Raw genomic sequence first — 14,419 nt, forward strand, 5'->3', positions numbered from 1 at the left:
ATGTGCTTGACCGAAATTTTAGCTCCTGCCAAACGGAACACACGGGAGAAACAAACATTTCCTTTTAGTGTGCGTTGATGAGTACCTTCTGGCAAGCAGCCTTATGGCCCAGGACTGGATCCTTCAAGGAACCCCTTTGAATATTCAGCAGGGAAAACCATGTGAAATCCCTGTGTTTGAGTCACTTTTCCCCTACTTTTTTCGCTTTTCCCCTACTTGTCATAGCCAGGGGCAGAGTGTGTTACTGTGCCAGCCTGTCACTCTCCATGAGCATGTCCCATCCCTGGGGACCAAGGATCACCCTTGTGTTTCTACAGGGAGAAAACTCGTGTAGCTCTGAGCCCAGCAGCCACCTTTCTCCTCACATCAAGCTTAACAGACACCATCTAACCCAACCCAAGCTTTCTGCCAGGACCAAACATCCCCCACCTTACTGCCCGTACAGGGAACAGCGCTGAGGGTTGAACCAGAGCTGGAGAAGACTTTCCCCTCTCTGCCATGGCTTTGGTACCCCGGCCCTTGCAGCGGGTGGGCAGGAGGGATTTGCTCCTGCATCCTTCCCACCATCAGCTCCGGGACATGTCCACTGCTGTAGCCCCAAGTGCCCCAGATCCCCAGAGGTGAGCAGGTACCTAATCCCTCAGGTGCATTGTGCCCAGATATTTTCCGAGGTGCTCGTCCCACTCAGCGATTCCCTAAGGCCCCCTCCTTCACCCGCTGCCCAGCCTGCAGTTCATCTTCCTTATTAAGCGAGGAAGGTAATTGTTTTCCCTGGAGCCCAGCTCAGCCTTTCAGCCGGAGAAAACCCATTAAACTCACGAAATCAGACAATAAATGGAGGCTATTTTGCACGGCCGCGCTGATGATCCATCAGAGGAAGGGAAACCAATAATCCTGCCTGTCAAGCGACCCATCAGATGTGGTTACTTCTGCCGCTGTGGGCGTCCCTGATGAGCCCTTCCGCCGTCTCCGGGTTTCATTTCAGTTGCACCGTCTCGTTCGCACCCCAAGGAAAATGCCAGTTTTGATCCAGAAGCTGCGTTATCAGGTTCTCCTTCACGCCAGGGCCCGGCTCTCTGGAAGGAAAACAAAACGTGCTGCAAATACCCCTCCTCGAGCATTGACACCTGCACCCACCCTCTCCCGGGGGGGGACTCGGCAACCAGGTACCACCGACAATGTCACCTCAGCACCACCAGTACCCTCAGCCCTGGCTGGGATAAGATGAACATCCTCTGTTAACACAAGCGACAAGCAGCAGAGGGAGGAACGAGCCCTATTTCTTGACTTTACAGATGTGTAATAACGGGATCTATTAGTCGCACCGGCGTGTATCCCAGCCAGTGAGACGGTGCTGGGTTATTTTTACTCTCTTCGCTGCTCCGTTTGTTCACGCTGTCGCCAGCTAAACGCGCTGCAAGCGTAATAAATGACAGCAAGTGTATGCACAGAATCGCAGTCTATTCACATTGTTCTTTCTGCTTTATTCACCGGTGATTTGCATCAAATCCAGGCGTTATTTGGGCAAAAATCCATGCCACTCACTTTCCATCTCCTCCCGTGCCCGCGTTTTATGTAATTTAAAACTCATTTTTAAGGAGAAGGATTAAGGCAGAGGCAATCTGCTGTTGCTGGTCAGACTGGTGCCCTGTGCTGAACCCTCCCCTTGGTTCATCTTTGCTCCGAGTACAGGTGAGTAAGAAACTCTGCTCCTCCGTGGGAAAACGCCCTGCCCCAACTCGTGGCACTGCCCTACCCTTGTGTTTTCCCCAGTATCTTGACTTGAGTTAAATCCCGCTTCCTCCAGCGGGGAGAATCTGCTGCTACTAAAGTGCAAGGGTAAAAAAAAAAACAAAAAAAAAACAAAGGTCACAAGAATGACTTCAGCTTGGGCCTGCTGGTCCCTTGGTGGTGTCTGGGCAGTGGGACAATGGTCCCTCCATGCCAGCATCATGCCCTGGGACTGAGCAGGTTTGGGGACAGCGAGGACCTGGCTCCCAGTTCTCTATCTGTAGAGGAAAAGGGCAAACCTCCTACAAGACACGTGCATAGATAAAGTCAGAAGGAATAATTTCAATATATTTTTTTAAAAAAAGTCATAAGGGAGAAATAACTTCCCCAGAACCTTGCCAGAACAAGCTTCTTGCAAGCCCCGGTCCCTCACCTGTGCTGAGACTTCCTCTTGCAACCCTATTCCTGCCAAAAATCCCACCCTGCAATATTAATTTTGTTGCATAAATCATCCTCCCTACGTGTTTTCCAAAGACTCTGCCTTGGAAATGAACGGCTCCCTACAGCTTCGAGGACACTGAACCTCCTCATGCCCCTTGGAAGCAGATGGAGAAGTGCAGATCCTTCTCTTATGCACCAATCCTGCCGCGTTTGGCCCAAATCCTGCAGCAGCTCCGAAACTGCAGAATTTGACCCATTTTGGCTGACATTTTCAGGTGGGTTTGTGCTAAAGCTACATTTTTTCCAGCAGTGCCACCAGCCAGCAGGAGCAAGGGTGGAGGATGCTCCTCAGCCAGCCCCTGTCCCCAGGCTGCTTCTCCCAGGCAGGGTGGGAGATGCTTTAGCCCTTCTAGGGCTCTGAGGATTGAATTTCCTCCCAAAAATTGAAGATTTAGCAAAAGATCTGCTTGTAGAAATGCCTCCAGGTCAGCTGAGGTGGTGCCACCTGGTTGAAAATCCCTCGTAGGTAAAAAACAAAGCTTCCCCAGGGCTTGGCGCTGGCTCCCCAAGCTGCTTTCCACTTCTTGGTCAGCAGCAGCCACCTCTCATCCTGGAGGGGGAATGGCTGGGGACATGTCAATGTTTAACCAAGGTGGGAAGGACGTGTGGGCACATCCGTGGGAGCCAGCCCTGGCCTCGGCAGCCGGCAGGGAGCTTCCCAGGCCCCGTGGTCGCTCACAAAGATCGCTCCATGTTCAGGGAGGACAGTGCATGAGGGGGTTTTTTCCTTCTCCTTTCAAAGCCACCGCTCTGCAATATGGGCCTGAGCTCCTCCAAGGCGCACCCCAAGGTGACCAAGGTGGCACCCATGCGTCCCAGGGAGGACCTGCCCGCTCTCACCACCCCATACCGGCTCCCCAGCGTGCCAGGACAGCCCAGCCTGCACCCACCGGCTGCGATGGAGTGGGTAAAACCCACCTTTCACCAACAACTTCCACCTCTCCGAGAGACCTGGTACGGGAGAGCTTCTGCAGGTAAGGGGGGGGGTCATCACTGAATTATGGCCAAGAGCAGGGCAGAGAACCAGAGGGGATCAGCTGGGGCTGGGGGTCTGCTCGCCGCAGTGCAGGGTAGGTGTAGGTGGGTGCACATGCCATTCCACATCATTCCAGGACATTTTAGCTTTGGGAAAACTCATTTTCCCTCCCTGCCCATGGCCTGCTTTGGAAAAGCATCTCAGTTAACAAATCCCAGGCTCCTTACTCCCACCACTCATCCCCCGGGAATGTCCCCACTCCCCTGCATCGACCTGGCATGCAGTGACACCAGCCTGTGTCCAAGCAAGCCCTCGTACAGCTGCCCTGTAGCTCCTGGTCCCGCTCACCTTATGCCACTGGGTATATTGATATCATTAGCTTAATTAGAATCAGTTTCTGGGTAATGTGCTCAGCAGGTAGAACTCAGCATTAAAATAAATTATAGCCATGTCTCGCACAGGGCTGATTCCATAAGCCAAGAGGCAGAGGACGGCAAACAGTGTAGCTGCGGTGTTTTCCCACAAGCGGCATCATGCAGCCTCTCCCAGCAGGGTCTAGACTCCATCCACACCCAAACCCTTCCCCGAGGCGAGGAAGGAGGTTTTTCACCCACCTGAAAGGGGATGCAGAGCTCTGGCCAACAAGCTGGGTGGTGACAAACGGCTCCCCGGGGCCACCCTGGTTGAGCACAGGGAGAACCTCCCCCCCCATGAACACCAACGTGATGGCAAGGGCAATGCAGAGAAAGGAGGATCCACAGACCCATCGCCCTCCTCCCTTCTTTTCCATTTCCAAAAAATGGATTTCCGACACATTCCAAGCAGCGTTAAGCACCGCTGCTTCACCAGGGGCTGGATGTTTCCTTCAGGATCATCCATCCGCCCAGAGGCATTAGGAGAAGGTGAAAGCAAATAAACCTCAGGCACAACAGCAGTGACATTCCCGGAGCCAGAGGTCCTGGGGCGAATACAGATCAGGTCTGGCTGTACAACAGGGGGTTTCAAGTACTTCATGACAGCAAGAACAACCAAATATTCCTGTTCTGGAAAACTATCATCAGCGGGTATTTAACAAGGGCTTGTAAAACATGTATGCTTTTATAAAAAACTTTAAAATCTCCTCAATAAATGTCATTTTCTATTACTTTTCATTTTCAGAAATAAGAAGAGTATGCTCAAGAGTACTTGAGGGATGTATTAGCTGGAGCGTCTGTCTAAATAAGCAAAGCCTCCAAGAGAATAGGTTTTATTTGGTTTATGAGGGTTCATCTTGGCTTGTGTTGAATCCCACTTCCTCCAATGGGGAGAACCTGCTGCTACTGAACCACAAGGATTAAAAAAAAAAAAAAAACCCCAAAAAAAAAGTCACGAGAATGACTCCAGCTTGGGCCTGGTGCTCCCTCAGTGGTGGCTGTGTGGTGGGACAATGGTCCCTCCCCACCAGGGACCGTCCCTGCCCCAGAACTGAGAGGGTTTGGGGACAGCGAGCACTTGGCTCCCAGTTCTCTATCTGTAGAGGTTAAGGGCAAACCTCCTACAAGACACGTATGGATAGAGTGAGAGGGAATAATTTAAATACATTTAAAAAAAAAAAAAAAAAAAAATCTCATAAGGGAGAAAAAACTTCCCCAAAGCCATACATCTTGCCAGAACAAGCTTCTCCCAAGCCCCAGCCCCTTGCCTGTGCTGGGTTCCACATTCCCAGCACCGTGAGGCACCTCCTTACATTTTACTTCCCCCTTAGAAATTCTTTATGTACTAATTTGTCCTGCAGATCAGGAGGCAATAACTTAATACCCCCCCCCCCCCCCCCCCCCCGCCCCTTTTGCTATTACAAGCTGCTATTTCAGCTCCTGCTCTCTGGCAGCTGAAGTCTGTCTCCGGAGGAGCTGCCTGTGCTGGAAATTTTCACTTCAGGCATCCATTCCTGCATGTGCTCAGAGGTTAATCATTGTCGGCACTCAGCAGAGCCCGGCAATCATTTATCCGATGGAGTCACCATCTCCTCCCACACCCCAACACCCTCCGTCACCTTCTCTCTCTCTTCTCCAAGAGCCCTGCCTTGGCAGCCTTCCACGGGGCTCATTTAAAGGGACCAGTGAAGTCCCCCTAAGGTTTATTATTACAATAATTTAAGTTTTTTTCTTTTTAACATAACTATTAAATTTGGCATCAATGATAATGTAACTTCTGCCCTTTATCCTCAATTCCCCTCCCTTGCAGCTGCCTCAGGGCTCCCACCACGTGGGACCAGGAGCTGCTCAGCAACAACTCGCTCAACTCCGCATATAAAATGGCATTTGAACACCCCGGGACAGTTTTTGTGGGAGAACAGGTGGGATAGAGGAAGTCTTTTGTAAAAGAAATACTTATTGCATGTGCAAGTATTTATTTGTGCAAGAAAAATATTTGTGTGAGAGCACCAGGGCAGAACGGCCCCGAGCCCAGATCACGCTCAGGCCTCAGCGAAAGCGCTGCTTTAATAAATAACAGGCGATCGCTGGTGTGTAGCACGTTATTTCGGGCCGATTTCCAAAGACGATGAGGTTCTGTGATTGTACCGCTTGTCTGTCCATAATCCACTAACTTCTGAGCCCACGGAGTAGCTGTAGCCCAGCTCTGCTGAGGTCAGTAAAAGCATCAGAGATATTTCTCAGTTCCACCAGAAAAATAAGAATAATAAAGTGTCAGGGACTGAGCAGCAAGAAGAGGTCCAAACCGCTGCCTGTTCCCCATTTTAAAAGCTCAAGGTGGCCACAGGAGGCATAGAGGGTGGTTACTGTCACATATGAGATGTTGTATAGGGAAGTAGGAGAGGTACGTTGTAGAGCTGGGGTTGTTCAGCCTGGAGAAGAGAAGGCTCCGGGGAGACCTCATAGCAGCCTTCCAATACCTGAAGGGAGCCTACAGGAGAGCCAGAGAGGGACTCTTTGTCAGGAGATGTAGTGACAGGACAAGGGGTAATGGTTTTAAATTGGAAGAGGGGAGATTTAGATTAGATATTAGGAGGAAATTCTTTCCTGTGAGGGTGGTGAAGCACTGGAACAGGTTGCCCAGGGAAGTTGTGGATGCCCCATCCCTGGAAGTGTTTAAGGCCAGGCTGGATGGGGCTTTGAGCAACCTGATCTGGTGGGAGGTGTCCCTGCCCATGGCAGGGGGGTTGGAACTCGATGATCTTTGAGGTCGCTTCCAATTCTAACCATTCTATGATTCTATGATTCTCACCTTATTTCCACAGCTAATAGAATATCTTATACCGCGTGTTACTGGGGTACACTGAGAGACATTAGGAGGACGTGCCAACCAAAAAACAAGGGCAGAAAGCTATTGCTGAGTTCAGCCTGGCAGCTGATGATCACCCAAAAGTAACTTCATCCATTTCTTCTCTAACCTTTAAGGGCCCCTTTCTTTCAACACCATGCCAGAAAAGGGAGAAACCAGCATCATTAAACAGCACCCGCCTCGAAGACCTCAAGTAAGATGAGTTTGAAAAGCTCCCTGTGAGTTGCTCTGCCTGACCTGTTGACATGGGCTTTCTTGGGGACGTGGGCACAAGTCACAGCACCACAGTGGGGGAAAGAGATGTCCTACAACAATGCAAGCAGGAGGTCCCATCTCTAGATGATCATCCTGAGATGAGCTTTATCACCAGCCCAAGTTTGATACCTGGGGCAGAGCAGGTATGTTGACCACAGAGAGGGGGGTTTTTTGGTTCATTAGCACAAAGGAGGGGACTTCATCTTCTAAGAGCCATAGAGGCACCAACACAGTGAGGCCCTACCTTTGCCCTGCTGCCTGACTCCATGTGCCACGGAGACACACAACGAGGACACGTGTCCAGTGCTGGCCATCAGGCCACCTCTCTCGTAATGACTCGTTTTCCTTTGTCATGTCTGGGTGCCTACAGCCAGATCTTAGTGCTCCCATGGGCTGATGTGGCCAAGACGGGGCCCTTTGCAGAAGGGATCCGACTTGTATCACGTGGGGCTGGTTTTGGCTCTTCAGACCAAGTATCCCACCAAGGCTGTCATCAGCTTAGGGGCAGAGAGACAGGTAAAGCAGACCATCGTGCTTTGCTATAGGGGCTGATGAAAGTACGGAGCAATTATTTTACTTTTTAAGAATTGCTCTGCATGCTGGGTACCTACTGTACCTTCACCTTCTCCCCTCAATAGCACTGTATGTACATGTGCACACACACATCTATGTAGCTAGATATAAAAAAAAAAAATAATAATAAATCCTTCCCAAACCAACATAAAACACCCTTGTTCATTCCTCCATGACCTTCCTTTCCCCTTCCTGCACTTCCCAGATTCCTTCCCCTCCAAGCCCTGAAACCCATGACTCTGCCTGACCTGGCAATCGGGTTTTTCCCCACACAAGAGTTATCACAACATCACTAAAGTTCCAAAAATATATTTACATCCATGGAATTACTGCAAAGAAGGAAAGGAAACACCTCTAGTGTACCATACCACACAAGGGTTGCTATTTCATTAAAAAAAAATAATAATAAAGCAACAAGAAGCCCTCCACATGCATTTTCTGTGCTGATATTTTTATGCACTGATGCTTTTATACAATACAAAAAGCTGGGTGAGGCTCAGACCATCACGTGCTCACAGGACTAAGCTGCAGCTGCATTACTGGGGCTGTACAATTCGTGCCGTGAATCAGGTTATTTAAAACCAAAACCCAGCCCCAGAGAAGCACACTGCTTTCTGTGCTCCACCTGCATTGCCACTGCTTCTCCACGCTCTCCCAAACCAGCCAGCAATACCTTCCAACTTCCCCTCCCTTACCTGCTTGCTATTTAAGATGCAAAGCTGCCGGTGTTTGGCTGAGATTGAGTTCTCCCTCCTTCCCTATGTGCCCACAGATAGTCAGGGATGCTGGGAAGCACCAGGCCCGGCCCAGCCCCACTCCGGATGTCCCAGAGCTGCAGCTTTCCCACTTGCTCCTCAGATCCTTCTCCTTCTGAACCCCAGCAGGAGGCTTTCAGCTGTGTTTCTGCTCTGCTGCTTGGCCCAGGTGTGAGGGCTCTAAAACCGAGAGCAAACAAGGCTCAGAGGAATAAAATCAGACAGGGAAAGGGGACAACTTGAGCAGACCCCTCCAAGCATGGATGCAACAGGGTGTCCTGCTCAAGGAAGCCCTGGGCTGCTAGAAATACACACCTGTCCCCCATGATCTCATTTAGGCAGGTCTTTTAATTAGCAATTAAGGGTCAATGTTGTACCTGCTGCTGAGACCCGTCTAAGAGAGCCCAGCTGCATGGGGCACATCAGCAGCCTAATTAGGTGGCTGGAGGGAGTCCTCAGCTGCTGGTGTTTGGGGACAAACAAAGGCAAACACGTGTCTTGGCTGTTTAACCCATGAAAGGGATGTGTTTGCCCCAACTGGCCACGTGCTTCTCTGTAGCACTCCTGTAGGTGCTGGGTTGTCCCACTGCCATGTGCAGCTTGGACCAGCTACCACTGGTTATCTTCCTTCCCTTGCAATTAAAACCCTTGGGTGAACATCTCACCTCTCTGTGCTGCTCTGAGACCCCACCTGGTCCTCCCTGAGAGGGTCTCCGCTCTCCCAAATCTCAGTGACAAACCTGCTGAAGCAGGGGTGCTTTGTTCAAGCCTTCCTTACTATGATTAAGGTCTTTTTAATATAATAAAGAACAGAGGAACCACCAGATGGGGTCAGTTGAAACCCAAGTTGCATCTCTGGCCAAGACTGGTGGCTTCAGAGAGCACAGGTGGCCAACTATTGAATAATGTGTCCCTGGATTTGCTGGGAGGGTGAGGGAGCAGCACCTGGAATGAGCCCGGCTACGGCCACTGAACTGTCACGTGGAATCGCAGCCTCATTTAAAAATCTCCTGCCAGCATGTAATTTTTAGTCATTGATCTTATTTCCATTACGGCTGTATTTATGTATTATTAAAACACTCATTGCAGGACACCACCACTGTCAATCCCACCCCGTGCTTCTGCCGTTGCTGTGAGAGAGCGTAAACAGCACCAGCAAAAGCCCTTTTCCCTGTGGGAATATTTTCAAAGACAATGGAGCAGGATGACGTGGCCTTCTCAAGGACTTTTAGAGGATTTTGGTCAGGGAGTATTTCCAGAGCCGAATCCCATGAGGGTCACAGAGAGGAAAGAAAAGAGTCGGTTTTCCAGCCTGGGACACAACTTCAGCCGAAAGCCTGAAACTTGGTTTCCCCAACAGACGCAGCGAGATGGGCTGATAGATGAGGGAGTTTGTCTGTCTTCAGCCACCCCGTCCTGGCAGCCTTGGTGGCATCTAGGAGTGATGCACAGCCCAGACTGCAGTTTGTGGTGTCACATGCTGCCATCTAGTGCCATTTTCTAAGCTTCATATTGAGTTTTGTGGGCTTTTTTGATGCTGAAAGACATGTGAACTTGGCGTTCAGGGCTGACAGGGGACGCCTCCTTTATAAGATGCTGCTGACTTTTTTTTCCTCCTGCGTTATTGCATTGACTTACAGGATGCTTCAAAGTGACAGCTCAGGCTTTGGCAGCAGTTCAGTGCAGACAGCCAGAGGCATGTCACCGTTTAGAGGACACTGTAGTTCATGTTCAAGAGGTTAATGATGTCCCGCCTAAAGTGTAAGTCAGGTCTTGCTGTTGAAGTCCTTGACGATGCTTCTCTTAATTTTTACGGAAGCCGTGCTGAGCTTCCACCCTAGAAGGGGACACTGGCAATATCAAGCCATGAAATGACCCAGTAGCTTGTTGTGATTTAAGGAGGCAACTTAGCTCCTTAAGATAAAAAAAATCTATGCTCAGAGCAGTCTGCAAAGCAAGTCTCTACCTACTTCCATTAGCCACCGGGAAAGGCACTTTGTACCATGCACAGCTCTGCAGAGAAAGGTCTCACTGCCTCACTTAGACCAACATAAAAGAGGCTGGTTGGACAGAAGAAACTGTGCTCTGGGTCTCAGGTAACTGGGATCTGCCCTCGGACGACCTGATAAGAGACTTTATATTACATTATGATACATCTTCATGATTTGGCTTTGATACTAAGCAATCTGGGCTGGGGTTTGTCTTTACTCTGGTCTTGGCTGGAGCCTTGGGTACTGTTGAGGCTCAAAGAGAAAAACCTACAGGGATGAAACCAGTTTCCAACTGGGGTTTTGTAACTTTGACTCCAATGCAGGAGATTCCCCCAGTTTTGTCCACTCCCAAAGGACCATAAGAAATGCTCATCTCTCTGAGCATCTGCTACAGATGCCAATTTCCTTCCTGTATCCCAAGCAGCCAGGCCAGAATTGGAGCTGGAAAAATGTCAGGGTAGTTTTATATCAAGTTTTGTGATGGCGTGGAATGAGGAATGCTGAATATTATAAATATTGCACTTGCAGAGGCTTGAACCTGCTGGCCCTTCACAAGCAATTGCTCCTGCAGAGCCCTGGAGTCAGCAAGAGGTAGCTACAAGCCCAAAAACAAGCCTAAAAGTAAGTGCCTGGGTCGAGCATCGTGTATGGGTCGTTGCTGGTTGCAGGCTCCTTTCCCTCACGGTTCGGGCACCTCGAGGAGCTGAAGCTGGTTTTTCACATTAGCTGCGCAACTTGAACACCCATCGCCATAAACACCCCCTGCAGCCCCAAACGTGCAAAAGGGGTTCCTCCCTCCGGATCACGAGATTATCTTGGACAGCCGACTCAAAGCGGTATCACCTCAGGGGGCAGAAGCACGTATACATTGTTTTAATCAAGATTTTTTTTTCCACCATGCCCCAGAGCTGCGAGATAAACTGCAAGCGCAGTGGAAATCCGTGATAAATTTCTGCAATTTGGCTTACGCAGGGAGACGCTCGGTGCCTTTATCCGGGGAGCGCCGGAGGGGCTGGGCATGGGTTTGTGAGCTGGAGGCTGTTTCCTTCTCTTTCAGCAAGTGCAGGTGTATTTATTTACATTTTTGAACACCTCATAGGCTCTGGAGAAGAGGGGGAAAAGCCTGAGACACCTCCCTGGCAGGCGGCAGCACTTGCACAAGCTGCAGATGCTGGACTTGACCCGCAGGCGCCGAGAGGTAATGCTGAGATGGGCTTGGGGAGATGCTGGGGCTCAGATGGGGGTCTGCCCATCCCCGGTGTCTCTGATGGACCAGGAACCTTAAAGGTTCTTGATGGGAAGGTCAAATGAAGCTTTCCTGGTGGTTTAGGTGGAGGCGAGGTGGGGAGCATCCTTGGGTCCCCATGGTCAGTAATTCTGATTTTTTCCAATGCTTTGTCCTCGCTTGGCCATGGCTGATGGAGAAACTAAAAATCTCTGTCCGGGTCATGTTCTGTCATGAAATATGTTTGGCAAATACCATTTTCCTGGGTTAAGCTACTTGACTGCGTAATTATTTTCAGCGCCAACCCCCTAATGATATGCCGCGTTGAGCTATTAAAACGTGTTTGCTCCTCTGCTGCTTGTGTTGACAACTCGTTTGCAAACCCAGGCAGAGCTGAAGCGAAATCTCCACAGGGAGGCAAAAATCAATAAACAAAAAATCAAGGAATTCAGCCCAAAGAAAGTCCTTGACACACTCCAGAGAGGCGACAGTGCCGAAAGCCGAGACCTCGTCCCTGCTGAGCACAATCAGCATTTTCATGGAGATGACTGTGGTAAGTGGAATAATTTTCCAAGGAGATGAAAACTCACCAGCATCTTAAATGTCATCAGGGAAGTTCCCCTATGGAAGCTGTTTCCACTGCTCCATCTCCTGCTGTGACAGTACGATTCAGAGCCTGAGGAGGGAAAGCAGTGAGATGTGGTTGTAAGGCAAAGCATTGGGATGCCTCAGAGCAGGACACAGGTCTCTGGGCTGCTTCTCTGATAACATCCAAACAGGCTTGAGTAGATGTGATTTAAGAGCCATGGAATAGAGCCTCAGGTCAGGCCCCTGCAGGAGCATGTTCCCACTAGTAGAAGAGTCTCAGCTTGTCCCACATGTCCCCTCCCAAGAGATGGAGAACAGGCTGCTGGAGCAACAGCTGCCGGAGATTTGCTCCCAGCTTCATCCTTGCATGGCCCACCACGATGCTGCATTCATTTGCACAGTGTAGCCTGTGGACTCCTGCCCATCCTTAAACGACCATGGGGTAAACATTACAGTCACTGAGGTTACTCACTTTTCAGGTTGAGTTTTATATGGAAACTTAGGGACATGGTTTCGTGGTGGACTTGGAAGTGTTAGGTTTACGGTTGGACTTGATGATCTTAAAGGTCTTTTCTAACCTAAATGGTTCTATGATTCTTTTCCATGATTCCCCTGCACTCCTCAAGGATGGGCGAGCAGCAGGAATGGATGTAGCATAAGTCTGAAGGCCTGACTTGCAATGCTTTGGATTTGGCCGTGAGTCTGATCTAAGGTTCAGGGCACTGGTTGATGCAGGCTGGGTGAGCAGCTGGGGGTGGTTGGAGATGCCAGGGCACACAAGGTGACCTTACTGTCCCCAACGAAACGGAAATCAAAGTCAATCTCAGTCTCCATTTCGTAGTGACGTCCCCGACACACCCTCTCTGTTCTGCTTTGCTTGCACATGACAGCCTTCAGCACAGGCTGGAAATGTACCACCAAGGGTAAAAATGCTTAAATCAGTGAAAAACTTGTCTGCCAGTGAACTTTCATCAGGAGAAAGGGGAACAGACTTGGCTGCTCCTATTCACTCGTGGTTTTTTGCCCCAGCTCTCTTCTGCTCAGGGATAAAACCATATTACCTCTTGCCAGGCTCTGTAATTTCATCAAATATAATCCTAAATATATTATGCCTGGCCCTTCCCATCCCAAGCATGGGGGCTGGTCTTGCAGGGATCTCTCAGGATCTTCTCCAGCTGCCCATAGCTGTTTCCAGCTAAACCCTAGGGGACTGGGTGTGCAGCTCCACAAAATTATGATTTTTGATTTCTACTTTTTTTTTCTTTTCTCTCCCCAAGGAAACACATGGGGTGAAGGACTCTCCAGGCAGCATGATGGGGCTGAACTTTCTCCAGGCAGAAGCGGGAAGGTGGACCTGTGGTTCTGCAGGGAGCCGCGGACGAGGGATCTGTTCTGGGACACTTCCAGCACCAGCTCCGAGGAGTGGGAAAGGGAGGAGAGGATTTACCGCAAACCTACGCTTGTGAGAACAAAGACGGAGAGAGTTTCTCTCTTCGATGACTTCTTTGATAAGGATTTCTAGTGGCATGGCTCGGGGTGCGAGGGACGTGCTGAAGAAACAAGCCACAGCTCTGGTGGGGCTGAACCTCCCCCTGGATGGATGGATGGACGGACTGAGGGTGGAGACACGATGTTCGCAGTAAGCCGCATTTCTGGGAGCACGGGGCGGTGGAAAGGACAGCTGGAAATGAGGAGATCACTGGTGTGGACTGAATAATGACTGTCTGGGTTATGTGGCTGAGTCAAAATATGTGGGGAAAAATGGCTCGGATGGAGCAACAATGAAAGGGGAGTAGAGGGAGGGGAGGAGGCTGGCAAAAACCCAAGCAGAAGCTGGAAAATATTCTGAGTTAACCCGAAATATTAAGTTCCAACAGAAATGAAATGTTTTGCTTGCCTCTGGGTTACGCAACCTCTCTGTTTAACTTGTTTTTAACCTTACACCCTTTTCTAAACCACAAAACCCCAGTTCAAAATGCAAGGTAAAATGATTCATTTAGGAATTCTTTAAAATAAATATTCTGTCATTTCTAAAATTCCTTTTTGACCTTTTTTTGGAATTCCCTCTCCTTCCCTGCCCCGGACACAGTAATACACATACTTTCTTCAGTACTAACCTCCAATTTTGTGGACGAACTTCTGAAAAAGCTGGCTTTTGTTCACTTATTTCCTCTGTTCAGGGTTCAGAGCTGCGCAGCGAGTGGTGGAAACTGAGGGATCTCCAGCATCTCCTGCAGACACAGACCCCAGTGGTGCTGCTCAAGGCTGTTGCATCCACCAAGAGTTTGAACAAGTTGCTCTGTTGCAACCTGACATTTCCAAGTATATTGAAAAAAGATTGTTACATGAGGGATATCAGATCTATCAAACAGATCCTTGCAGTTTCCATCTCTCCTGAAGTGTATTTTTTTTCCATAAAATTATCTGTTTCCCTTATAAAATAATTTGTTATCTGAGAGACAACTTCACCCAGTTCTCCTGTCTCCTCTCTGGTTGTCTTTGTAGGTCCATAAAGGTCAGCGCAGTACAAGTGCCTCATCTT

At 49.6% G+C, this 14,419-nt stretch overlaps 1 protein-coding gene across 1 annotated transcript; it reads left to right on the plus strand.

Annotated features, from left to right (window-relative positions):
* Positions 1-2,989: 2,989 nt before the first annotated feature.
* Positions 2,990-13,399, plus strand: CCDC198 (coiled-coil domain containing 198). The gene is made up of 6 exons (XM_074149835.1): positions 2,990-3,206; positions 6,607-6,683; positions 10,593-10,685; positions 11,164-11,262; positions 11,677-11,842; positions 13,155-13,399. Exons 1-6 carry the CDS (start codon positions 2,990-2,992, stop codon positions 13,397-13,399), a joined length of 897 nt encoding a protein of 298 aa, XP_074005936.1.
* Positions 13,400-14,419: the final 1,020 nt, after the last annotated feature.

The sequence above is a fragment of the Numenius arquata genome, chromosome 6 (genome assembly GCF_964106895.1).
Source record: "Numenius arquata chromosome 6, bNumArq3.hap1.1, whole genome shotgun sequence".
In the NCBI taxonomy this organism is placed as follows: domain Eukaryota; kingdom Metazoa; phylum Chordata; class Aves; order Charadriiformes; family Scolopacidae; genus Numenius; species Numenius arquata.